Source organism: Eucyclogobius newberryi, unplaced genomic scaffold, assembly GCF_026437365.1.
Source record: "Eucyclogobius newberryi isolate DKJ021-1_F unplaced genomic scaffold, fEucNew1.0.hap1 SCAF_1, whole genome shotgun sequence".
In the NCBI taxonomy this organism is placed as follows: Eukaryota; Metazoa; Chordata; class Actinopteri; order Gobiiformes; family Gobiidae; genus Eucyclogobius; species Eucyclogobius newberryi.
This window is the reverse complement of record NW_027315723.1, coordinates 13,182,995-13,210,467: the sequence shown is the minus strand read 5'-3', so window position 1 is coordinate 13,210,467 and position 27,473 is coordinate 13,182,995. Positions and strand designations below refer to the sequence as shown.

Below are 27,473 nucleotides of genomic sequence, written 5' to 3'. Positions count from 1 at the left end.
GACGAGATGGGGGTGGGGGTGGTCTCCTGTCCTCGCCCAGTCTCGTAGACGCACGGCTACCAAGCAGCGACATCAGTGGACATATTAAAGCCTATAGAATGAAGCCTAAAGAATAAAGCTGTACGGTGGAAGCACCGAACGTCAAAGAAGGAGAGGAAGATGAAGAAGAGTCTCCCTGGAATAAAGCCGGTTGGTCTCTGAAACAACAACAACAACTATTCTAGTCACAAAGACATATCATGACCTCATGGGCTTTGTAACACCAAAGCAATGGAAGGAGTACTTTTACGGACTACGACAAAGTCTGAGGAATAAAGTCTGGCGGTAATGCAACACTTGGATGCCAACCGCCATAAAAAAACAACAACAACAACAACAACTACGAAACGTCTGAGGAATAAAGTCTGGCGGTAATGCAACACTCGGATGCCAACCGCCATAAAACAACAACAACAACAAGTCTGGCGGTAATGCAACAATTGGATGCCAACCGCCATAAACAACAACAACAACAACAACAACAGACGCTGGGCGGTTGGGGGTGGCCTGGTCTGGGAGAGACGGGAGATGGCGGAGGAGAGTGGATCGGTGGTCGAGGACGTTCTGGACGGCGTGGAGGAGCAGCCTTTTCTGGCTGCGCGTGCCCGGAAACGTAGAAGGTCCCTTAGCTCGTCCGGGGGTTCTGGGAATGGGCAGCAGGATGAGGCTGAGGCTATTGATGTCCGGGGTGAGAGCAGAGACTGTGGGGTGATCGTGGAGCTTGCACATGATGGTGCATCCTTTGGGGAGTGGAGTTCAGTGGCATTGTCGGGGAGCCTGGCTGTGGCTGTGGGAGTGATCGGGAGTGCGAGTGTCCTTGGAGATGGCTCGCTGCTGGTCGTGTGCAAGGACGCGGCTCGGCAGCGGAGGGCGATTGGAACTGGACGTCTGGGTGGAAGGGACATTCTTGTGTCTGATGCTGAGAGAGACATGGTCGGAGGAGTTATCGTGGGCGTCCCTGCGGCGACATCTGTGGATGAAGTTAAGGAGAATTTGGCTGGAGCTGAGGTGCTGGACGCTGGGCGGTTGAGGGTGACCCGGTCTGGGGTGGGATGTGACGGCTTGTCGGTGGTGGTGGCGCTTGAAGGGGGGTGCCTGCCTAGTGGGGTGTTCGTTGGGTTCATGTGCCATGACGTTGGGCCATGTGTTCCACCGCCCCTGCGTTGCTTTGGGTGCCAGCGCTTTGGGCATGTTGCGGCGGTCTGTGGAGGGAGGCAGAGATGTGGTGGATGTGCGGGAGATCGCGAGTGTGGGAGGTGTGACGTGGGAGCAGGACTGAGGTGCTGTGGCTGTGGGGAAGAACGTGGCTCTGCCTGCGGGGGATGCAGGTTTAGCGGGGGAGCTGCTGAGGTGCATGAAGTGGAGGTCTCTCGGGGTATATCCTGTGCAGATGCAGTCAAGAAAGTTTCAAGTGGTGAGTTTGGAGTGAGTACGGAGAGAGGAGCCGGCGCTGCTCCCGGCCGGGCGAGGTGGGAAAGGCCAGCGTGGCTCCCGGGAGGTGTGGGGGTTTCGGGAGTGGAGGTCCCAAGTGTGCAGGTTCCAGAATTGGTGGGAGTGCCCTGGTTGTGGATAGAGAGGATTTTGTGCTTTTTGTGGTGGATGTTGTGAACTGTGCTGCTCAGACTCAGGGCGGAACTGAAAGGATCAGGATCATTGCTGGAGCTGCAGGGGGATTCCTTGGAGCGGGGGAGCTTGATTGGGCAGATGTGGAGGACGGGCTAGAGGCGCTGAATGGGAGTCGGAGTGATGGGGGTCTGCTTTTGAGGAGTCGGAGTGGTCGGGGTGACGAGATGGGGGTGGGGGTGGTCTCCTGTCCTCGCCCAGTCTCGTGGACGCGCGCCCAGCGACATCAGTGGAAATGTTGAAGCCTATGGAATGAAGCCTGGGGAGTGGAGCTGTACGGTGGAGGCACCGAGCGTCGAAGAGGGAGAGGAAGATGAGGAAGGGTCTCCCTGGAATAAAGCCGGTTGTTGTTGTTGTTGTTGTTGTTGTTTTATGGCGGTTGACATCCGAGTGTTGCATTACCGCCAGACTAATGAAACAACAACAACTATTCTAGTCACAAAGACATATCATGACCTCATGGGCTTTGTAACACCAAAGCAATGGAAGGAGTACTTTTACGGACTACGACAGTCTGAGGACAAAGCACTGGAAGTCAAGGCACTGGAAGAAGAACTTTTAGGACTACGACAAAGTCTAAGGAATAAAGTCTGGCGGTAATGCAATATATAGGTATCTATGTGCTGTCGTGACACATATTCATGTGCAATTACTGTCGGGATCACATGCAATGGTATTTATTTATTTATTTGTCTATGGGAGTTTTTATTTATTTATAGGAGATCTTCTACTGAAAGTGTTTTTCAGACTTCCTATAAGTGATCTGTTCTTCTGTATCTACCTCTGTATCTTCCTGCGTTGCACCAATGAAATTTCCCCATGTGGGACAATAAAGGAATATCTTATCTTATAAAGTCTGGCGGTAATGCAACAACTTGGATGCCAACCGCCATAAAACAAGAACAACAACAACAACAACAACAACAACAAAGTCTGAGGATACAATGACAAAGGCATCTCATGACCTCTTGGGCTTTGTCAAAGCACTGGAGGTCAAAGCACTGGAAGAACAACTTTTAGGACTACGACAAAGTCTGGGGAATAAAGTCTGGCGGTAATGCGACACTCGGCTGTCGACTGCCATAAAACAATAACAACAGCAACAACAGTCTAAGGAATAAAGTCTGGCGGTAATGCAACACTCGGATGCCAACCGCCATAAAACAGCAACAACAACCAACAACAACAAAGCACCGAACGTCAAAGAGGGAGAGGAAGATGAAGAAGAGTCTCCCTGGAATAAAGCCGGTTGGTCTCTGAAACAACAACTATTCTAGTCACAAAGACATATCATGACCTCATGGGCTTTGTAACACCAAAGCAATGGAAGGAGTACTTTTACGGACTACGACAGAGTCTGAGGACTACAAAAAGTCTGAGGAATAAAGTCTGGCGGTAATGCAACACTCGGATGCCAACCGCCATAAAACAACAACAACAACAACAACAGAACTTCTATAGGATACAATGACAAAGGCATCTCATGACCTCTTGGGCTTTGTCAAAGCACTGGAGGTCAAAGCACTGGAAGAACAACTTTTAGGACTACGACAAAGTCTGGGGAATAAAGTCTGGCGGTAATGCGACGCTCGGCTGTCGACTGCCATAAAACAACAACAACAGAGTCTGAGGACTATGAAAAGTCTGAGGAATAAAGTCTGGCGGTAATGCAACAATTGGATGCCAACCGCCATAAAACAACAACAACAACAACAACAGGAAGTGTTAGCAGGGTTTGTGTCGGGCTGTGGTTGCTTACTTATATAGCACAGGGCTGGGTAAACGTTTATAGCGTTGGGGGGTGTTGGAGACTGAGCCGAGGATGAGGAGCAAGAGGATGTTCTAACTTTGACTTCATGGGCCTAGAAATGCCAAAGTGATGGAAGAAGGACTTCTAAAGGATAAAACGACAAAGATGTTGTTGTTGTTGTTGTTGTTTTATGGCGGTTGGCATCCAAGTGTTGCATTACCGCCAGACTTTATTCCTCAGACTTTGTCGTAGTCCTCAGACTCTGTCGTAGTCCGTAAAAGTACTCCTTCCATTGCTTTGGTGTTACAAAGCCCATGAGGTCATGATATGTCTTTGTGACTAGAATAGTTGTTGTTGTTTCAGAGACCAACCGGCTTTATTCCAGGGAGACTCTTCTTCATCTTCCTCTCCTTCTTTGACGTTCGGTGCTTCCACCGTACAGCTTTATTCTTTAGGCTTCATTCTATAGGCTTTAATATGTCCACTGATGTCGCTGCTTGGTAGCCGTGCGTCTACGAGACTGGGCGAGGACAGGAGACCACCCCCACCCCCATCTCGTCACTCTGATCACTCTGACTCCCCACAAGCAGACCCCCATCACTCCGACTCCCATTTAGCGCCTTTAGCCTGTTTTCTATATCTGCCCAATCAAGCTCCTTTGTTCCAAGGAATCTCCCTGCAGCTTTAGCAATGATCCTGATCCTTTCAGTTCTGCTTTGAGTCTGAGCAGCACAGTTTACAACATCCACCATAAAGAGTACAAAATCCTCTCTATCCACAACCAGGGTATTCTCATTAATTCTGGAACCTCCACTCTTGAAACCTTCACACTTCTTGGGAGCCACGCTGGCCTTTCTCATTTCGCCCTGGCTGGGAGCAGCGCTGGCTCCCCTCTCTGTATTTACTCTAAACTCGTTACTTGAAACTTTCTTGACTGCATCTGCATAGGATATACCTTGAGAGACCTTTATTTTCTGCACCTCAGCAGCTCTTTTGCTAAACCTGCATCCCCCGTAGGCAGAGCTATGTTCTTCCCCACAGTTACAGCACTTCAGTTTTGCTCCCACGTCACACTTCCCATACTTGTGATCTCCTGCACATTTACCACATTTTTGCCTCCCTCTACAGACCGCTGCAGTATGCCCAAAGCGCTGGCACTTAAAGCAACGCAGGGGGGGTGGAACATATGGCCTAACGTCATGGCACATGAACCCAATGAACACCTTCCTAGGCAGGCACCTCTCTTCAAGTGTTACCATTACCGACAAGCTGTCACATCTTACCCCAGACCGGGTCACCTTCAACCGCCTAGCGTCCACCACCGTAGCTCCAGTCAGATTCTCCTTAACTTCATCCACAGATGTCGCCGTAGGGACACTTACGATAACTCCTCTGACTGTGTTTCTTTCAGCATCAGACACAAGAATGTCCTTTCCACCCAGACGTTTAGTTCCAATCGCCTTCCGTTGCTGAGCCGCGTCCTTGCACACGACCAGCAGCGAGCCATCTCTAAGGACACTCGCACTCTTGATCACTCCCACAGCTACAGTTAGGCTCTTTGACAATGCCACTGAATTCCACTCCTTAAAGGATGCACTATCCTGTGCAAGCTTTATGATCACCTTACAGCCTCTGCTCTCACCCCGGATATCAATAGCTTCAGCCTCATCCTGCTGCTCATTCCCAGAACCCTCGGACGAGCTAAGGGACTTTTTACGTTTCCGGGCACGTGCAGCCAGAAAAGGCTGCTCCTCCACGCCGTCCAGAACGTCTTCGACCACCGATCCACTCTCCTCCGCCATCTCCCGTCAATAACAAAGGCATCTCATGACCTCTTGGGCTTTGTCAAAGCACTGGAAGTCAGGGCACTGGAAGAGGAACTTTTAGGACTACGACAAAGTCTAGGGAATAAAGTCTTGCGGTAATGAGACACTCGGATGTCGACTGCCATAAAACAATAACAACAGCAACAACAGTCTAAGGAATAAAGTCTGGCGGTAGTGCAACACTCGGATGCCAACCGCCATAAAACAACAACAACAGGAAGTATTAGCTTTTGATGATCCAATCAGGAGGGTTTTTGCTAGTTCTACGGCCCTGTAAAGCCAATGAAGTCACATAGAGAAGCAAATTACAAACAAGTCCCACCATTGCTAAACCAACCAGTTAGGTTACAGACTGTGTTTGATGCTACATACAAACAGCCAATGAACAAACAAGAAGGAACTCTCTTGTCTGCAGCTGGTCCAGAACTCTTCAGCGAGGATCTTGACTCGCACAAATAGAAGGGCCCACATTTCACCCATTCTCAAAGCCCTTCACTGGCTGCCGGTCTCCTACCGGATACAGTTTAAAATTCTAGTTCTGACTTTTAGAGCTTTGCATGGTCAGGTCCCTTTGTACATCAGCGATCTGATCAAACCGTACACTCCCCCTCGCTCACTGAGGTCTTTGGATCAGAAACTGTTGTTGGTGTCTCGCACTCGTTTTCGGACCAGAGGAGACTGATCCTTCCAGGCTGTTGCGCCAAGACTCTGGAATGATCTTCCGCTCTCCCCACGATCACAGACTCTGTTGTTGTAAAATGAAATAAAATGTACTTACTGAAACTTCCTGATAGTGTCACATGACCTAACTACCGCAAACAGTTTCTTCATGCGAAGAAACTGTTTGCGCCATCTATCCCAAAAAAATATTGGAAAGATGCTGGACTTGCCTCCATTGACATTTGAATAAGTCTGTGTGATAAAATGTGAATATATGATTATATTTCTGTGATGTATTTTATCTGCATAATAGTGATATTTTATCTGCATCATTAGTCTAAGAGAAGAACGGGTGTGTGAAAAACTGCATTTGTGAAGGTATCATAAAGATGGGCCAAAGAATGTTGCCCCAGGGGGGGAGTTGCACCCCCCCTTGCAGGCTTTATCTCTACGGAAAAAGACAAGTGCCTTGATGTGAAGCTGACCAATGAGAAATGTCACCCGCCTCCTTTTTATGTGTGATTTTAATAAAATGACTTGTAAGAGGGAGGAACGCTGAGAGTGATTTTGGAAAGTCGTTCAGGTTGCTTACAACATCTTGACTCGGCTAAGCCTTCCTCTCCCTTGCAAGCCACACAAAAGACTGACGTTTCTGTGTCTTTTAATATTCTAAGTTGAATTATGTTCTCTGACTGTTAAGTAATAGCATTGATTCATGTGTAATGTCTTGACAGTCTGAAGCATCAAAGTTACCTTGGGGAGCAGGTACACAGTTCATTTTTTGTGTGAGAAGAGCAGCTGGGGTGAGTATGAACGAATCCATCGGGTCCGTTGTGACAGGAACAAGCGGTCTGGCATTAATTATAGCTCCAACTTCTGCCATAAAGGTTACTAGAACTTCATGCGTGAGTTTGTCTTTCAGCTGAAGAAACATTGAGTCGAGAATCCTTCTTGCAATACCAATCATACGCTCCCATGATCCTCCAAAATGAGAGGCGTGTGGAGGGTTGAAGGTCCAACAGCATTCTTGGTTTGTCAGGAAAGTCTTTAATATTGTGCCATCAATGTTTGAGGGAATCTTCAACTCCTTACTTGCACCAACAAAATTAGTGCCGCGGTCTGAACGAATGTGTTTGACAGGGCCACGAACAGCGATAAACTGACGTAGTGCATTGATAAAGGATGACGTATCCAGAGACTCAATAACTTAAATATGAACTGCTCGTACGCTCATGCACGTAAAGATTACAGCCCATCTTTTGCTCTGTCAAAAGCCACAAGGACACGCCACAAGGACACGCTCCAGGGGCCGAAGACATCAAGTCCAACATTTGTAAAAGGTGGGTCCATAGAAAGACAATCTGCAGGAAGATTGGCCTTTTTCTGGACACCGACAGGCGCTCTGAGATGCCTGCAGGTTGTGCATTGGTGAATGATACTGCTCACCTTTTTCTTTCCACCTACTATCCAAAATCCAGCAGCGCGTATTGCTCCTTCAGTGATAAGACGGCCTTGATGGTGGACCTGTTTGTGGTACTCTCTGATAAGTAGATGAGAGGACTGTTTGCATTCACAAAGACAAGGAAATTCCTGCATTCTATTTCTTTCTGCACTGTTTGTATGATGACTCTTGAAGCTGCTGCTTTTTCTTCAACAGTGATCATTGCTTTACAGTAATGCCAGCCTTGACAGATGCTTGTCCTTGGCACGGTTGAACTAAAGCAGTTGCAGATGTGAATAAGGCGACTGATTGCACGAATCACAGTCTTCCAAGTCGAAAACTTGGCAAATCTTTGGGAACCAAATAGATTGATAGACGTTGTAGTGCTTAATGTAGACACTTGAGGTCTGATGTCAGGGTCTGAATTGGGCTCAACCAGAGTGTAGGAGTCGTTTCTGTGTCGAGTTTCGGAAGACAACAAAAACCTTGGTCCCGTGAGCCAGTTTGTGTGTTCCAGATGGCTTGCAGAGACAGATCGTGTACCATGGTCTGCATGATTCTGATCTGTGGGCACATAAAACCATTGGTTCGGATGGGACGACTTGCGAATACGCTGAACACGGTTGCTGACATATACGTAAAAACGTCTAGATTCGTTACAAATGTAACCCAGGACTACTTTGCTGTCTGAGTAGAAGCTCACTGCGTCAAATGTAAGGTTCAGTTCAGCTGAAACTAAGTCTGCTAACTCAACAGCAAGAACTGCTGCACACAGCTCCAGTCGTGGCACAGTATGCTCTGGACGAGGGGATAACTTGGCTTTACCCATTACAAATCCCACATGGTTGTTACCAGCAATATCTGTGACTTTTAGGTATGAAACAGCAGCAATGGCTTTCGTCACAGAAGACACAAAGATTATATATATAGATATATAGATATATAGATATATAGATATATAGATATAGAGATATAGAGAGATAGAGAGATAGAGAGATAGAGAGATAGAGAGATAGAGAGATAGAGAGATAGAGAGATAGAGAGATAGAGAGATAGAGAGATAGAGAGATAGAGATATAGAGATATAGAGAGAGAGAGAGAGAGAGAGAGAGATCTATAGATATATCTGTTCTGCGCACGCTGTAGAATTAACTCAACAGTTTTATTCAGGCTCAAAGTAGATCTGAAGTTAATCTGAAGTTTTATCGGTTGTCACTCACTCACGCGCGGACGGAGCGGCTCGCGGCACAGGGAGCTGACAGCTGTTCAGCCCGGTGTAGGTGACCGAACCCCGGGCATGCAGCCTCACGCACCGCCTGCCTGCGCTGGAGCTCCGGAGCATAAACGCTGTAGAATAACTTCAGTTTTATTCAGCCATAGAGCGTTTGATCAAAATTGTGATTTGTGAACCATGGGCCCAGTGGGCTTGGAGATATCTGGAAGAGTCGTGATTTAGGCATAACATATCTGAGTTGATTGATCGCAGCTTTTCTAAATATTGACCTCTGTGTAGCTCATCCAAGGAGTTTGTGGCCTCTGAAAGCTCTGGGGGCTCCATAATGTACGTTTGAGATCACTTTCCGCGCTCTATCAGTGCAAAGGAACGCAACAAGTGACGGCCAAGGGGCGGCAACTTATGACAAGGGGGCGGCAACGTATGCGTATCACGTGGTTTTGTGACGTCGGTGAGAGCTCTCTATAGATGGCAAGAGGACTAGAGGGTCAGACTTTGGAGGAAGAAATGTGATTATTTTGTCTGTTAAATGGTACAGATTGAAAGATTGTATGGTTTGTATAAATGAAATGGTTACTCAACGCCATTTTTTATTTTGTATTTGAAAAGACTACATACAATCGAAATGCAAGATCGATAAGGAAGGGAAACAAAATGTGATTCTTTTTCTTTTTTTTCTCCCATAATTGGCCAACCCTACTTCCAGCCCTGGACTAAAGCAAAATAAGGGTGGAAACAGACAAAGCAAACTGATCACATTTCTTCCCAGAAACATAATCCTGATCAAGAACTTTCAACTTTAAAGATGCCAAACCCACTTTTCGGGAAGAGGGCCCACCACCTGCTTGTCTCCATGGAGAAGATTGAATTGTTCCACAGTTAAAAGTAGCCATTTCCATGAAGAACAATAAAAACACCTTAGTCTGAATAAGTGCAATATAGACAGGTTTAATGCTATACTGTGTTATACTGTGTTATACTGTGAGTCAGTCTAACTTTCTAACAAGTTCAAAACGCCATTAAGTACAAGCAAAAGTTCATAACCTTCTTTAGCAAAACAAATCTCCAGAAGTATGCTTCCAATTGCACTAATTCTCCGCGTTGGAATGAGAAAGATTAACGAGGTGGCAATGCCAACAGAAAGCTGCCTAAACTGCCCTGGCTGAGGTTGTTTTAAAACTCAAATTCTACTAAATCTCTGAGGCTGGCATTAAATAACAGTCGCAATCACATCACATTAGAGATCACTGGCTGTGGGAAAGGCTGCAATTTTTGGCTTAGCGATTGGTAATCAAATCCACCGCACGGATAGCAGCGAGGTGTGTGTGGTTTGAGAGAAAACAAGAGTCCTTTAATAGAGAAAGGCCAAATGTTCCACACTGCTGCATGCCAAACATCCACAAGCTTACACAACAGAAAACTACATTTAAGCAGTTATATTTATTCAAGGACTTCCATCATCACAACAAGACCTTCATAGTAAAACTGACCAATCAACCAAATCGGGGAAGATTTCAGTTTTGGCAACCAACAAATACTCAAATAGTCACTTTGCTTGGTTGGATTTGCAATATAAAAGTACAGCAATTTTGTTCAAAGGTCAAGTATGATCTATTGTCATTGTAGGGAAATTCAAACTCAGCATTTGACCTATACTTCAATGCCGCTGGGGAAACCCGTCAGGAGGAGTTGGGCGTCACAGAGCAAAGACCCATCTCCAAATCTCGAGCTAGGAGGAAATAAATTGACTATATGCGATTATTTGAGCTCTTACAAGTTTGCAGCATGGAAGGACTAGTCGACAACAGAGGACAATTTTCCCTTCAGTGACAACAAACGTAAACCATAACTTCACAATTTAAAACATTTGTAGTGGCCATTGTCATATTAACTGTAATGTAATGCATTTTGCCTTCAACTCTTGAAGCTACGCTAAAAATGTTGTAGTAAAATGCACAAAATGGCAAGCAATAAAGTGAAGCAATGATCAAAACAAGGCCTGTCACGATAACAAATTTCGAGGTGCGATATATTACTACAGAAAAACGGCACGATAAACGATAGTATATTGAAACTACTTTATGCCTCTGATGCAAAAAACATAAAGCGGGACAATCAGTCAAAATTTACAATATTGTTAAAAAAAACTTCATAAAAAATAGCAGATTAAACACTTCAGTACTTAGTTAGTACCTATAATTAGTCATAGAAGTTACTTATTCGACTATTTGTTACCATTCAACAAAAATATCCCCACAAATGCAAAGAAAATGATGGATAATTCAATACAGTAATTATTGTGACAGACTAAAGTACACCTTCATCTAACTCAAGTACATTTTGGTACTGTACAAGTTTCCTGCTCAAACTCACCCCTGAAGTAACACAAGCATTCAGCCCCACTTTGGCTTCACGCGATGTCTTGCCAGTAAAGCATGCCAGGAAATCTCCTTTAACCCACGACTTATAAGACGGAGGGCTCTAGGAAAAAATCTCCTGAAAGAGCTCTTTATACGAGCGAGGGGGGCATCAGTGCATCACCTCTAGATGGGCCGTCAGCCTGTACACTCGACACTAGCTCACACAGTAAGCCTGCGACCTACGAGCATGAGGAGCGATGGCATGTGATTAGATCTGAGATGTATGCATTAAGTTTCAGGTCACAGTGCGCCGCTTTAAACCGACAATGACAAAGGTTACGTCCCACGTACTGAGAAAATGTATCTAGTGATTAAAACATGCTCCGACGCGACATGGACTTTGAAGATGTTGGATGCTTTATCACGCCAAAACGCATGACTGAAGTACCACACTTTGTTCGTACTGTATAGACCCTTTAAAAGTTTGTAAAGATAGATCTTAAATTTTGGAATGGGGGCAAAGGGAGGCAAAAGCGAAGTGGAATATAATGGGATTTCAATGAAGAAACTTGAAATAAACCTCAGAAAATATGATAAATCAATGTGGAAATTAAAACAACTCTAATACATGTGAGCGAGATCAGCGTTTGGTATTTTATATTATAAGAGATTATGACAAATACTTTATATTTTTGATAAAGGCAAAATCCTTTAACTGGAAAAATACTTGCAGGAATGTTTTTTCTTTAATCTACATGTATATGCTACATAGTTTGCCACATATGACACTTTTTGAGAAACACAAATACAACTTTTGAGGCTAGAAAGTTGTTTTACATGCTTGGTGACATTTCTTCCTTGGAAACTCACTATTGTTGCTTAATTTGTCGTTGTAATGACATAAAGCCTCAGCATTTAAGATCTGATGTCAGTTAGCCAAGTTAGCTAATCAATTAAAAGGCATTAAAGTCTTCTTCATTTTGCCTCTAATTCAACAGGATAAGCCACTAACCTTACTTTACCTGACCTTAAACACCAACTTGGCGGTTTAATATCAATTTCAACCAAACAATCTCAGACGCAGAGGATTTGTTTTCAATGTTATGAACAGGTTAAGGACATTTCCGAGCAATTGCCAACAATCAATAGAGGATTCACCACGGCAACTTGTTCTCAAATTCGATCGCGGTGATGGTGCCAAATGCCAAGATCATTTCGATTCCATAAACACAAGATTTGACTGGTATTTCTCCCAAACCTACCATAAAATAGCCGTGGCTACTGTGTAATAACTGGGGGACTCTGCGCCCTCGGCTGCGTTTGATTACGGTCCCCAAAAGGTTGTAAAAAGCAGCTAGCACTAACATTAGCTTTTCAGCGCTGTGTTCTATGTTCTACACAGCTAGCCGCGTTACACCCACACCAATCTTGTCTGTAGACTCTGTTACCGTTTTTCTGAGGCGTGAGACAGCAGGATTTGCCATTTTCAGCCGCTATATCCACATGACAACAAAACGGCACACAAGCGCTACCGCCGCAATGACAAGTCCAGTCTACGCTGCGTCTGTTCCTTTAGCGCTGACAATAGCGCGCACAAAAACGCATTCAACGACTTCCAAACGTAATGTTATGACTTACCGAGCCTCCGGTGTGAAGTCGACTGAAAGGATTCGGGAAAGCCGTGGTAAATACTTGGAAATATCCGAGGAAGGAGACGGGGAAATGCGGACCCGGGGCGATGAGGTTGTTGCAGGCGGAGAGAGCGCGAGTGTGTTTCACGCACAGCCCACTCCACAGCAGGCGCGCGGGGACCGTCAGCATGTCACCGACTCACGTCAAAACGAACAACACTCTGTAGTCCAAGGACATCTGCAATTTCCTTTACCAAACGTCACACATTCTGTCCTTAGACTGTTTCAGTAAATTGTATATATTTAGCTGTCAAAAAAATAGCTAAGATAATTTAGGTATGAGAATTAAAATAAAACTGGAATAAAACACCCTGTTCAGCCATTCAGGCAGTCTTATTTTTTGTTCAGCATTATTTTAGACATTATCTTACATTTGTGTTTATCTTTTTAAACTAAACAAACTGTGCTAAAACACTAGGATCACACCATGCCATCACAGAACCACTTAATAATAATAATAATAATACCTTTTATATACAACATATACAAAAAGGGGGGAGGGTGTTTACAGAGAGGGGGGGACAGCACGTACAATACACAATAATGTACATAAAAAATAAACAAGACAGAAGAAGTAGAAGAAAATAATTGGGATGTAACAGTAATTGTAACTTAAACAATTATATGCAAAAGTAGGCCTAATAAGACATCATCTGTGTTCTTATTTGAGGGAATAAAATCTGTGTATCGAAAAAAATATTTAAAGAAGACAATACGGGCCAAAATCCTAAAAAAACAAAAGCATAAAAACAATTAAAAACACACAGAATGTGAGACGCTCCCTAACTACAAGTTCCTGCTGGTTCCCTCCAGGGTTCACCTTGTAAAATATATAGCATTTGCCCCCTCTGCTGGCAATAGTTTGTAAATGCAGTTCAGTAAATGCATTTGTTGAAAAAACGTTCAACGTTCATTCATAGATTCTATTTTACTTATTCCACACTTTGACCATCTCAATAATGTGTGTTTATTTCTCATTGTATCATACTGTATTCTGCTCTGAGATAGTTCTGTGACTTCAGCCTGACAGTGACCAATAAATTAACTGGGAATAATTCACCACTCATTATGAACTGGAACACAGCATCAATGACACAGTGAGGCGAAGTAAACTCAAGTAGCCCTACATTTACTCAATATTTTGTGAATAAAAAGACAATGGATTGTGAGAAAATAGATTTTTTATGCAAATAATCATCACATACACAATAGTTTCGTGGTTCTATCATTGCAGATTTTGAAAAGCATGTTTTGCACAATGCTATGATGTCAGCTAGGTACCTTTCTATAATTCAAGAGTTACCTTTTTACATCCATGTTACATTTAAACATATATAATTTATAGACATAGAAGTCACCCTTGAATCAAATCAGCTAATACATTAGAAAGTGCAGGTTATTTCCCCATACAGCTTATTACAACATTTGTTCAAAGCATAATTAAATAAACATTTCATATTCACAGGAAATCAGATTATTGCAGCAAAGATTATAAAACAATGCAACAAGATTTAGACACAAAAAAAAAATAACTGTGAAGTCTCCAATATAAGATTAATTACTTTGGCTTAGCCGGATATATTCAACAACTGCAGCTCTGCAATTCAGAATACAACCAATATATCACACGAACAAGACAATTACACCAGTTTTGAAAATATGCTTGTTTAGGGTTGTGCGAGGCTAAACAGAAGACAAAAGACTGAATATAAAGTTGGACAAAGCTCAAACACAGAAATATGAAATGTTACCAATGGGTTGTCCAAAAATTATACCCAGATACTAATCAATACTAAAAGTAGTATGAAAACTAGTATGTAAACTACTATTTGGACCCTTGCTGAAAAGTTTTTTATTTACTTAAAAAAATTCAATCATGCCCTTGAAATGTTATCATCATGACACTAGTTATAAAAAAGGTCAGATTTATGTTAACTGTATGGCATTTTTTGATTATCTAATCAAATAAATGAAGGTAATTTAGAGTCACAAATTCACCCAAAACAAATTTGAAATGGTGCACAAAAGAACCTGCCATAACTCAAGGGAAACCTTCGAAAATAAATGAAATGTTCCATTTGTGATCTTTATAGTCAGTCTGTACTTGTTATGGTTAAGTAGTAGTTTAGAATATACTGCATTATTCTGTATGTTTACTTCATTTGATTCTCACTTGCCCAGCCTCTTGGCCACGTCCATGTAGGCCATCTCTATCTCTGCATCCGCGGGACACGTGTTGGTGAACTCGTCTCGGCTGTTCGCGTTGCTAAGGTAACGCAGCACCCCTCCAAACTCACAAGGGATGTTGTAATTTCTATACTTCTTTGCCACGACCTAGAAAAAGAAAGTAAAAAAAAAACTATGATTAACCAAAACGTTAACGTTACCACTGTAAATACTGTAAGGACTAATCTGATTTAATGTTATGTTTATGATTGATCACAAATATAACACTGCAAAAAAAAGTCGTAGTTTTACCTTGAAAACATGGAGTTTTGGGAGAAGGTTGCAGTCCGCCAAAGTGAGCTCGTCTCCATCCAAGAATTTGCGATTGGATTCATGACCACGGTTGTCTTCCTCGGGAAGGGGACTGATCAGATACTCGTCCAGCTTAGCCAGCGCCTTGTTTAGACTTTTCTCCAAAGCTTAACAGGAAAATATGAATGCGTTTCAGTCAGACATGTTACAAAGTGAACAAATCACAAGTATCAAGCCATTATTTTCACATCTATTTGAAAGAAAACAGATTCAAATGAATATATTGCAAAGTGTACTTTATAAACATATAGGTCTCTTTGTAATATATTTGTTGTTGTTGTTGTTGTTGTTGTTGTTGATTTTAATTTTGTGATTGTTGACAACACTGAAATCTGAGTAACAAAGCATTACATAAGCTGAAGGTGAATTATATTGTCTGCCACCTGCTTGAGATGTTATTGTGTGTCATTAAACATATCAATCTCCATAAATCTGATCCGTGGAGGGCCGAGTCCACTCACTGTATGAATTCCAAGGTTTTGGGTTTTTTTCAGCAATACCCCTGTTATTGAATAAGTTTGATTCCACACTGACCATTCTAATAGAATTAAACTAAAAAATGTGTTGCTGAAGTAGAAAATACTATTACGTGAATTGCTTTTATCACTGCCACTATTTGTGATCACTCATGTCCCTAATATTGCAAGCGCATCTTCACAACAATTACATTAACTAATAAAAATACAGCTGTTATTGCTGTTTCTGCTGCAATTATTACTGCTACTGGGGTTGGACCACATCATATCACTCATTACATTTCACATGTGACAAGACACAGACAGATTGTGGCTATTTCCTGCCGTTAAAGCCTCCCTAGAGCGACTTAAAACAGACTGTGGGGGCGCTACAGTGACTAAGTGACAGTGAATAATAATGAAAGAAATGAGGCGTGAGGACAGGAAGCAGAACTTAGAACTTAAACTTAATTAGCCCTGAACAAAGTTGTACACATATTATAAAAGTCAGGCAGCCTTAGGTACATCATCAATTGTATCATTGTGACAAATCTTCTCTTTTATATCGTGATAGAAATGTAGACCATATTGTCCTGCCTTAATTTCTAATACTACAATTTCCACTGTACTACTACTTCTGCTACTATAGATTACTTTACCTTTGTGTTTATCTGTCCGAGTATTTTTGACGTATGCTGAGAATTTTGCAAAGATATCGTTCCCTGCTGTGTTGGATTCACGGTTTCTTGCTGCCAGTCTTGGATACCTGAAAAAAAACACATGCAATCAGCAATACCCTTTTATATAATGTATTTCCCACCGTAGTATTTTGGATTTGAGTTGTACTTTGGTGGAGCCAGCATGGTCTCCAGATACTCCTCGATCTTGTTGACATCAGTGAGGACCTCGCCCTGAAAGGTGAGGAACGGCGGGTGTGTGCCGGGGGCCAGGTTGTGGAGGTCTGCTGGTTTTCTGTTGGCAAGAAAAAGCAATTATTGTTTGTGGTGTGATACAGAAAGTGATTTAAACTTGCAACCCAGAGAGTGAGTTGCCCTAGATGTGCACTACATTTCTACATCTCTCTTCTGTAAGGGTCCATTCTAGGGCCACTTCTTTTTCTGATGTGCATATTTCCTATTGGGTCGAATTGTAAATTGTTTTAAGAATGTATCATACCGTCTGTATGGTGATGACGTACAATTGTATTATTCTTTTAAAATAGTTGGATAAAAATGGAAAAACTGTCTTCTGTACAATCAAGTATCATAAATCACTGTAGACAACATATGGTCAAAAACTCTTTTTTTTACCATTTGAAGAACATTTCTAAACTTAGGTCAATTTGATAAAATATTGATGATGAGATCTTTGTCCATTCTTTTATTCCATCTCAGCTTTTGTAATTTTTCTTTTTTTAATGTTTTAACAAATCCTCACTTAAACGTCGAAACTAAATTAGTACAAAACGCTGCTGCAAGGTTTTTAACAGGATCGAACAATCAAACACACATCACTCCAATTTTATCTTCACTGCATTGGCTTCCTGTTCAATGTTGTATTGCTTTCAAATTCCTGTAACATATATAGCTCTAGGCTCCCAGTAGATCTTACACTTCTAGCCGTGCCCTCTAGTCCTCAGGTCAGAGCCTCTTGATGGTCCCAAAGACCCGCTTTAAAACCCAGCGGGACCGGTCCGTTCAGACTGTTGCCCCCAAATTATGGCCCTAACCATGGCCCTCCATGTGGCAGATTCTGTTGAAACTTTTAAAAAGCACTTTAAGACACTTTTATTGACCAATGTTTTTATGTCTCTATTCTTTATTGTACTTTTTTTCTTGTCTTTTATTGCACGCTATAAAGCACATTGTGATTTTTATCTGTGAAAGATGGTCTATAAATAAAGTTATAATAAATAAGTTTTACTTACTTACCTATCTGTATGTAACATCTAACTTGAGTCACTATTCTTTACATTTTGAAGGTAGTTATTTTATCGTTTGTTGGCCTCTTTTGACTACTAAAATATAATTATCTAAGAAATGTATGTAGTTTTCACTGATAGTCTATACCTTATTCCAAAGCTTTCCATTAAATATTGGTACCCTCTTTGAATTACTGTATCCATGTATAAATATAATGAGTACTCTGTCTTATGGCTTTTGACCTGTATTATCCTGTTAATAGCCTAAGTCTTGTACAACCTGGTTAAATCACAGCAACGTTTGACCTCAACACCACTTCATGCCTAAAGGTAACACAAGCTCATAAGTGCTGCTGCCCTCTCCTGTGTGCACACTGTAACTCTATGAGGGCTTCGTCACCTTTTCAGGTCGACCGTGGTGACGTTGAACACGACCCCTTTCAGCCACAGGACCATGAACAGACGCTGGGAGAACGGGCAGTTTCCGATGCTCTCTCCATCACTTCCTGCCTGTGTAAAAACAACAACAAAAACAGACATACGCGATGTTAAATGCATTACCCTGCAAATATAAGATAAGTAAACCTTTATTTGTACCACAATGGGGAAATTCCAGTGTTGCAACACAGATTAGGTAAACAAACAGATTAGGCACAGAAGTATAATAATAAAGAATCAGATAACTTAAAAAAAAAACCTCTTATGAAAATAAAAACTCTTATAAAAAAATGTTGTTATTACTACTACTGCAACTATCACTACTATTATTGGAACTACTAATAATATAATAATAAGCATAATAGAAACTGGTCCCATACTTTAAAAAAAACAAAACCAAACACCTTATTTATACTACTTTATACTTTTTTGAAAGGAAAATGCATGACTTGTTTGTCTGTCTGTCCCTACAACACATGTTCCTTCCACTTCTACTTTCACTACTAGTTTTACAACACATACACCCTATTTTGTGTAGACATGCTGGTCTGTGTATGCAAATCACTAACAATACCACCAATAACTATTTCCAATCCTACAAAAACGATCACTTCCACCAAGGTGGTACTACTGATGAAAAACTTCAAATATTATAATAACATTAAATTATGTAGAATTGCATTGTTTGTGTGCGTACGAAGTTGCAACAGGAGACTGTAATGAGATCCCAGGTCCGACATGAATAATCCACAACACTTCCATTAGCTGCTTCACTGCACATTCTGATATTTGCTGGTTCTTTGTTTGAAATTGTCAGTGCACAAAATCACATTATATACGCTGATATTATAGACTTGCATCATAATTTGCATACTCATTTTATGATCAATATTTATTGCAATATAGGTTCAATTTGAATAAGGTCAGATTTGTTCACATATTTGATGCAATGATATTACGTGTTACTGTAGCATGAGGTGATTCAAATGATGGGCTGTCAATATGAATACATTGAACATTATTTATTGATTAGGAAAGAGAAAAGGAGAGATTGAGTGCGCACGTGGGTGTCAGGTTAACACATGGAAAATCGGCAACAACAACAAGGCATGCATCTTAAAGGGGAAACCAATCAAAACAATGACAACATAACGGTAATAGCACTTTTGTAATAGAGCATTTCAACGGGAAGTACAGTAGAAGTGCACACAATTAACAGACATTTGTATTTCAAAATGTATCGAAGAGTAAAATCCCACCTTCACAAATAGTTCAATATCAGGATCCTTGTCGCCAGTATCCGTCATTGTTTAAAAGCAAAATCCTTCAGTGAATCTACAAGAAAGTCCGAACCAGGTCCAGTCCGGTTGGCTCCATAGTTTAGTACGGGACAGTACCAAGCCACTAAGTTTGTGAGCGTGAAGTGTGACAGGGGTGCAACTTGTACTGGACCGGGGCGTGACTGTTTAAAAATAACCCCCAAGAGGAGAGAGAGGTAGAGAGAGGGGAGAGGGACAGGGTGAGGGAGGAGAGGTGAAGAGAGAGGGACATTGGAGAGAGAAAGGAGGGGGAGAGAGAGAGAGAGAGAGAGGAGAGAGAGGAGATAGGGAAGGGAGGAGAGAGGGGGAGCGGTGAAGGGGTGTTCCAGACGGTAGAATGGAACCAGATGACTTTGAATCATCTTGAGTCATCTGGAGCAAAGAGTGTCATGTGAAGTTTAAGTCTTCATGATGCATATGAGAAGACCAGGAAAATGTAGCTACTTAGTATTTATTGTCAATGATTATTATCCTGTCTGAAAAACCAAGACATTTCAAGTAAGAACTAAAAACATTGTAATGAAATTAAATCTAAGAAATATTTTGCTGGGAGGGAAACTGGCCGCTGTCAAACTATCAAACTCTCAAATCAATATGTTTTGTGACAAGTGGTGGAAAGAGTACTGGATATTTATACTGAAGTAAAAGTGTAATTACATGACTAAAATGTACTCAATTACAAGTGCAAAGTACTGGGACAAAATCTGTAAAAGTAAGAAGTACAAATTACTGGTTACGTTTCAACCTGGGTTAAGTATAATTTTAGATCAGGCTTTTGTGCTTGATTAAACAATTTAGAGTAGAAAAAGGTGTTTTAAACGGAAATCTGTATATATATTATATTTATCTCTGGCCAATCAGAACGGACAATGCAGCGATGTTTTGGGTGTTTTCAGGTGCAGAAACAAACAAAGGAGCAGAAACAAACGTGAGACGGTTGTACATTGTCACAACTGCGATTTAAGCTGTGCTACGATTACTTATAGTGATTTTAAATGAAACTTTACTATTACACAGCTAAAATTATACTCAATTACAAGTATTAGTACACATTTATAAATCTATTTTTAAAAAGTACAATTCCCCCTCAAAAATCTACTCAATTCCAGTAACTTGAGTATTTGTAATCAGTTACTTTCCACTCCTGTTTGGGACGTTGTTTAGATTTATTTTGAAACTGGGAACAAAAAACATCCCGCGTCCATTCAGGAATTAGAAAAAGTAAAGTTTTTGATTAACGAAAATGTTGAAGTATGTCATTCTACGTGGTATTGATTTGTATAACTCTACAAATATATGTACTTCTCTGACACCTATAGAACATTGTACTATGGACTTTTGATACTACAATTGATTTATGAAGAATCTCAATAAAGGGAACTTAGAATATATATTGAAATTCCCTTATTTGAATCTATTTTTTATTCCCCAAAACCAGGCCTACATCACATGCCTAATTACAAATATTTTTACTCTCACTAAAGCAGATTTACAACAGCATAATAGCTGTTAAAGAAGTATGAGGTCATTGTAATGGAATTCATGATTTAGCAACGTTCATTTAATAAGATAAGATAAGATATTCCTTTATTGTCCCACATGGGGAAATTTCATTGGTGCAACGCAGGTAGATACAGAGGTAGATACAGAAGAACAGATCACCCACAGGAAGTCTGAAAAACACCCTCAGTAGAAGATCTCCTACAAATAAAAACTCCCATAGACAAATAAATAAATACATAAATACCATTGCATGTGATCACGACAGCAATTGCACATGAATATGTGCCACGACAGCACATAGACTGCACATGAATTTCACAGTAATTGCACATATGACAGAATTGCACATCAGTATTAGGTTAGGTCAGTATTGCGAGTGTTCAGTACTAACAGTTTTTGTTATAAAGTCTGACAGCAGCAGAAGGAAAGACCTACGGAACCTTTCCTTCACACATCGAGGGTGGATCAGTCTCTCACTGAAGCTGCTCTCCAGAGCGGAGAGAGTGTCCTGCAGGGGGTGAGACTCATGGTCCAGCATAGATGTGAATCTAGCCAGGACCCTCCTGTCCCCCACCTCCTGCACCGAGTCCAGAGCACAGCCCAGGACGGAGCTGGACTTCTTGATGACTCTGTCCAGCCTCCTCCTCTCCCTCTCTGTGATGCTGCTGCTCCAGCAGGCCACACCATACAGGAGGGCTGATGCCACCACAGAGTCGTATAAGGTCTTCAGGAGTGGCCCTGTCACTCCAAAAGACCTGAGTCCCCTCAGGAGGTAGAGCCGACTGGCTCTTCCTGTACAGTGCGTCTGTGTTATGAGTCCAGTCCAGTTTGTGGTTCAGATGAACACCCAGGTACTTGTATGAGTCCACTCTCTCAATGTCCCGTCCCAAATTATGTCAAAACACATAATTTGTGAGAGGGGACATTTTCAACTGAATCAACAATTTAAACATTAAAGTGTTAAAGGTAGTGAAGTTTTGCATTGCATATACCCCAAACTACTTGTTAGCAATAACTTTGCTTGGTTTCCATTATTGTAACTTAAGTGTATAATAAAAGGTGGTACAAATAAAAAACACTACCACCACTTCCACTCAATCCCTTGTATGCTCTTTCCCTCACATGGAATCACTGCCAATCTGTGAAATTTATTACCTCATTTTATAACTTCTGGACCTTGGATTCTATTGTGGATTCAAATGTGACACTGTAAGCAATAAGATTAGCTTCGATGGCTAACATGGTGGAAGTGAGTACATTCACATGGTGCTCAATAACATGAACACGCAAAAGGAACTATCCCTGCATTGACTAAGATGCCTGATTACATTTAGACAAAACATAACTACCCAACCCTCCCACTTGTGAGGGCTGGACAAAAATAGATCAGGAGTTCCCAAACTGTAGTACAAGTACAGCTGATGGTACATAGGATTTATCCAGGGCGTCCTATTCAGTGCTGGTGTAGTCCTGGTTTAGACCAAGTTTAGATCGACTTCAGACCTGCTTAAGTCTTGGTTTGGTTTAGACCTGGTTTAATTATAATTTCCCAGATTAGTCCTAGTCCAGGTTTTGGCCTGGTATATTTGTTCTGTTTAAACTAACCTTTTTAATCCTTCTTTAATCCTCCAGAGTTTAGGATGTTTAATAAGGTTTTTGTTTTGGATTATTATATTGATTGTTCATGGTAATACTAATGAAACCTAATTTAAATTCAAAACAGAGCAGAAGTAGTTAATTATTTGTGCATTTGTTCTCAGGGATGAGTGCCGTTGGTTGAAAACTAAAACATTGCGTCACATTTATGGCGAGTTAATGTGTTACCCACAACTGGCAGTGCCTTACATGTTCTGCACTGTGATACCCTAGATATGAAAATTATCAGAATGTAGGGAATAATTAAAGACCATAGAGGGAAACACCCCGGAACAGAAGTATAGATAGATAGTATATATAAAATCAAGCCGTTATGTGTTTGACAGCCCTGGTTGATCATATTAAAGGGGATGTCAAATTAACTTAAATACGCGTTTAGTCATATCAAACCAGCGTTTCCTTGTCATAAGTGTACTACGCGTCATAGTGACATCATACGTGTCACAGTGACATCAAACGTGTCATAGTGACATCATACGTGTCATAGTGACGTGACATCATGCGTGTCATAGTGACATCATACGTGTCATAGTGACATCATACGTGTCACGGTGACATCATGCGTGGCATAGTGACATCATGCGTGTCACGGTGACATCATGCGTGTCACGGTGACATCATGCGTGTCACGGTGACATCATACGTGTCATAGTGACATCATGCGCCTCATACAGTGACATCATGCGCGTCATAGTGACATCATACGTGTCATAGTGACATCATGCGTGTCATAGTGACATCATGCGTGTCATAGTGACATCATGCGTGTCACAGTGACATCATACGTGTCATAGTGACATCATGCGCCTCATACAGTGACATCATGCGCGTCATAGTGACATCATACGTGTCATAGTGACATCATACGCGTCATAGTGACATCATATGCGTTATAGTAACATCATACGCGTCATAGTGACATCATACGTGTCACAGTGACATCATACGTGTCATAGTGACATCATGCGCGTCATAGTGACATCATACGTGTCATACAGTGACATCATACGTGTCATAGTGACATCATACGTGTCATATAGTGACATACGTGTCATAGTGACATCATACGTGTCATACAGTGACATCATACGTGTCATAGTGACATCATACGTGTCATAGTGACATCATATGCCTCATAGTGACATCATACGTGTCATAGTGACATCATACGTGTCATACAGTGACATCATACGTGTCATAGTGACATCATACTTCTCATAGTGACATCATACGTGTCATAGTGACATCATACGTGTCATACAGTGACATCATACGTGTCATAGTGACATCATACGCCTGATAGTGACATCATACCCAGGAACGATCTGTCCCAACTTCCATCAGCTCCCCACTTCGCCTGGACTCACCCATCCCCCCAGCACACGGTCCCCCTGCCAACCACTGACTGTCACAGCAGCACAGGTGAGGAGTGAGCTGAAGAGGATTAAAGTGAGGAAGGCAGCTGGACCTGACGGCATCAGCCCCAGGCTCCTTAAGTCCTGCGCAGATGAACTGTGTGGAGTTATGGAGCATGTCTTCAACATGAGCCTGAAGCTGAGGGTGGTACCACAGGTCTGGAAGACCTCCTGTCTGGTACCTGTGCCTAAGACACCGCGCCCCAAAGACCTCAACAGCTTCAGGCCAGTGGCTCTCACGTCCCACCTGATGAAGACACTGGAGCGGCTGGTCCTGGACCACCTCCGCTCCACCGTGAGCTCAGCCATGGACCCGCTGCAGCTCTCTCACCTGGAAAAGCCTGGCAGCTCTGTGAGGATTCTGTTCTTCGATCTTTCCAGCGCCTTCAACACCATCCAGCCGCTGCTCCTGAGGGACAAGCTGGAGACGGCTGGTGTGCCGTCTCACAGACCGACCCCAGTTTGTGAGAGCCCGGAACTGTGTGTCTGACACTCGGACCTGCAGTGTGGGGGCGCCCCAGGGCACTGTCCTCGTGCCCTTTCTCTTCACCCTCTACACTGCAGACTTCAGACATGACACGGACAGCTGTGTCCTGCAGAAGTTCTCTGACGACTCTGCCATCATCGGACTCATCACGGACGACGATGACGAGGAGTCATCAGAGGACTGGCGCAGGACTTTGTGGACTGGTGTCAGCGGAACCACCTCCTCATCAACGCGGGGAAGACCAAGGAGATGGTGGTGGACTTCCGCAGACGCCACTCCACTGCCCCCTCACCAGTGAACATCCAGGGACGGAACATTGAGAGAGTGGACTCATACTAGTACCTGGGTGTTCATCTGAACCACAAACTGGACTGGACTCATAACACAGACGCACTGTACAGGAAGAGCCAGAGTCGGCTCTACCTCCTGAGGGGACTCAGGTCTTTTGGAGTGACAGGGCCACTCCTGAAGACCTTCTACGACTCTGTGGTGGCATCAGCCCTCCTGTACGGTGTGGCCTGCTGGAGCAGCAGCTTCACAGAGAGGGAGAGGAAAAAGCTGGACAGAGTCATCAAGAAGTCCAGCTCCGTCCGGTGGGGGACAGAAGGGTCCTGGCTAGATTCACATCTATGCTGGACCATGAGTGTCACCCCCTGCAGGACACTCTGTCCACTCTGGAGAGCAGCTTCAGTGAGAGACTGATTCACCCTCAATGTGTGAAGGAAAGGTTCCGCAGGTCTTTCCTTCTGCTGCTGTCAGACTTTATAACAAACACTGTTAGTACTGAACACTCGCAATACTGACCTAACCATGTGCAATTCTGTCATATGTGCAATTGCTGTTGGAATTCATGTGCAATTCATGTGCAATTACTGTGAAATTCATGTGCAGTCTATGTGCTGTCGTGGCACATATTCATGTGCAATTACTGTCGTGATCACGTGCAATGGTATTTATGTATTTATTTATTTGTCTATGGGAGTTTTTATTTATAGGAGATCTTCTACTGAAAGTGTTTTTCAGACTTCCTATAAGTGATCTGTTCTTCTGGATCTACCTCTGTATCTACCTGCGTTGCACCAATGAAATTTCCCCATGTGGGACAATAAAGGATTATCTTATCTTATCTTATCTTATCTTATCTTATCTTATAATGTAAAATGATCATTGTGAGATATATGTCATGATCTATGACATATATTATACCCATTTACATGCGTGCGTCATATGTCAATTTAAAAGTGTTTTGTTGCACTGTTCCTCTCTATCTCACCTGCATGGTTAAATTTATCCTACCTTTGAGTAGAGCACGATTCCCAACTCGTTTTGTTCTGGCTCTGGTTTGCTCTCTTGCATCTTCTCCGAAGCCGCTGAGGAGGATGAGGAGGATGAGGAGGTTGAAAATTTCCGGGACATTTCCCCTGTGTTCTGCTCATCACCGCCCTTGTTGTCCCAGGACAGCTCCGTGGTTGCTGCCTGACTCTCTAGCTGCGCCTCCTCCTCCTCGGTCCATTCCTCTATCCCCAAATCTTTCACATCTTGCCCTCCTTCTGACTTGGACGAGGAGGATGACGATGACGATGAAGAAGAGGAGGAGGATGCACTGTCCCTTCTTTTGTCTAAGAGCAGAAAAGGAAGGTTTTTTTCTCACTTGACATTTTTAAATGGCTTCCCAATACAAGACGACACTCCTCACGACACAAGAAATACAGCATTAAAAGCACCTATCTACAGGTCAGATCTGTGGCGAGGCGTCCTTGCTCATCATAAAAATGCATATTTTTTCAACAATAAACCACCTGTAATTGAAGACATGGAAGATATAAGTTCAATGCCGTACTGTGAATCTCCATGGATACAAGCAGATGGTGGACCACTCCCCAGAAAAATTACATCGTCCGTCTTTAATTAATCTAATGCAAATACATAATAAAACATTTCATTCATTACGTCAAGTCGATTTTTTAGAACTTTGGACTTCTATTACTCAAAGTACAGGTATTCGTAATAACAGTTTAATAACAGCTTCGTCTGCTCTACCTACCTGTTTCTGGCACCTGGGGCGGGGGTAGTGATGGGGGGTCCGGTATCATGTCAATGCGATGCCCGGTGTTCTCATACTGTATGTCCATATCGTGCGGCTCGTCATAGACTGCTTCATAGACTGCTTCATAGACAGCAGAACTAGGCGTCAGATGGACATCATACGTCCCCTCCGCTGCGGTCATGTCGTCCGGGGTCTCGTACACATTGGCCATCTTTGGAAAAAGGTGAGATCGAGGTGAAGACGGTGAAGGTGTTGTTGCGTAGGTGGAGTGATAACAGTGGCAGCAGTACCTACCTTATCAAAGAGAACTCTCGGGAGGACTTTGGACAGGGATCAGTCGTTCCAAAGAGATAGAGAAGGATTCTTAAAGGAGAACGCAGTTTTAAAAGATATGGGCAGAGTGCAAGGGCAGGGCTAGAGTGCAAGGCCTACCACTTTTGTTATTGATTGATAAGTTAAGTTTATATTCAACATTATAGTCTGTTTATTAGAGTCAATTCTAAATACAAAAAACAATACAGCAATAACATAAGGAGTTAGTGGAGAGGAATCAGTAAAAGCCTTATTATTAGTATGCTCTTTGTACTGCTGCCGGATCAGGTTGTCATAGTGGTAGTGGTTGTATTATTTATGAAGTAGTGGTAGTGGTAGTATTAATGTTGTTTTTCAGCCTGCGTCAATTTCACATCGAGACGGATCGAGACACATGTCTGATGCACATCGTGACATTTAAGAATGACGATGCACCGTGGTCCGATGTATACAGTCAAAGGGGTCAAATGCAGAGGACACCATCTGAAGAGAGCACAGGAAGAGCGCACCCTAGTGGAGGAGATTAACTGTGCTTTGGAGCAGAAGGTACAGGAGGTGGCTGTGCACTTAGAATCTTTTTTGACAATCTCATTCTAGGCATAAAAAAAGCATCAAAAAACATGTAGCATTTTTGTAAAACACTGTGAGTGACTGACACAGTACACCTCTCTTACTGCCCTCAGAGGTAAAACCGTACACGTAATAGTACAAGTGGAACCTCCCTAATATCAAACACAACAGTGGTTTAGGTAAAAAAT

General features: G+C 42.5%; 2 protein-coding genes across 3 annotated transcripts in view; both read right to left on the bottom strand.

The window, feature by feature from the left end:
* Window positions 1-12,670, bottom strand: part of mgat5 (alpha-1,6-mannosylglycoprotein 6-beta-N-acetylglucosaminyltransferase) — a 100,767-nt gene extending 88,097 nt beyond the window's left edge. Inside the window, exon 1 of the mRNA XM_072464919.1 lies at window positions 12,572-12,670. The gene's annotated coding sequence lies outside the window, so the exon portion shown is untranslated. The remainder of the gene's footprint in view (window positions 1-12,571) is intronic.
* Window positions 12,671-13,787: 1,117 nt separating this feature from the next.
* Window positions 13,788-26,672, bottom strand: clic5a (chloride intracellular channel 5a). Of its 2 annotated transcripts, XM_072464719.1 has the most exons (7): window positions 26,401-26,672; window positions 25,653-25,975; window positions 17,939-18,048; window positions 16,464-16,589; window positions 16,277-16,383; window positions 15,103-15,269; window positions 13,788-14,958 (listed from the first exon to the last, which is right to left on the bottom strand). In XM_072464719.1, exons 1-7 carry the CDS (start codon window positions 26,612-26,614, stop codon window positions 14,794-14,796), a joined length of 1,212 nt encoding a protein of 403 aa, XP_072320820.1. In that variant the 5' UTR covers window positions 26,615-26,672; the 3' UTR covers window positions 13,788-14,793. The 2 variants fall into 2 exon arrangements, with proteins under 2 accessions (XP_072320820.1, XP_072320899.1); XM_072464798.1 differs by lacking the exons at window positions 25,653-25,975; window positions 26,401-26,672 and adding an exon at window positions 19,236-19,416.
* Window positions 26,673-27,473: the final 801 nt, after the last annotated feature.

What these genes read in the sequence shown, in the direction of transcription:
- clic5a (XM_072464719.1), bottom strand. Translation starts at nt 26,614, where the DNA reads ATGGCCAATGTGTACGAGACCCCGGACGACATGACCGCAGCGGAGGGG. An exon ending in GCCCCAGGTGCCAGAAACAG is followed by an intron (nt 25,976 to 26,400) that starts GTAGGTAGAGCA and finishes TTCTGCTCTTAG; the next exon opens with ACAAAAGAAGGGACAGTGCA. An exon ending in ACCATGCTGGCTCCACCAAA is followed by an intron (nt 16,384 to 16,463) that starts GTACAACTCAAA and finishes GTTTTTTTTCAG; the next exon opens with GTATCCAAGACTGGCAGCAA.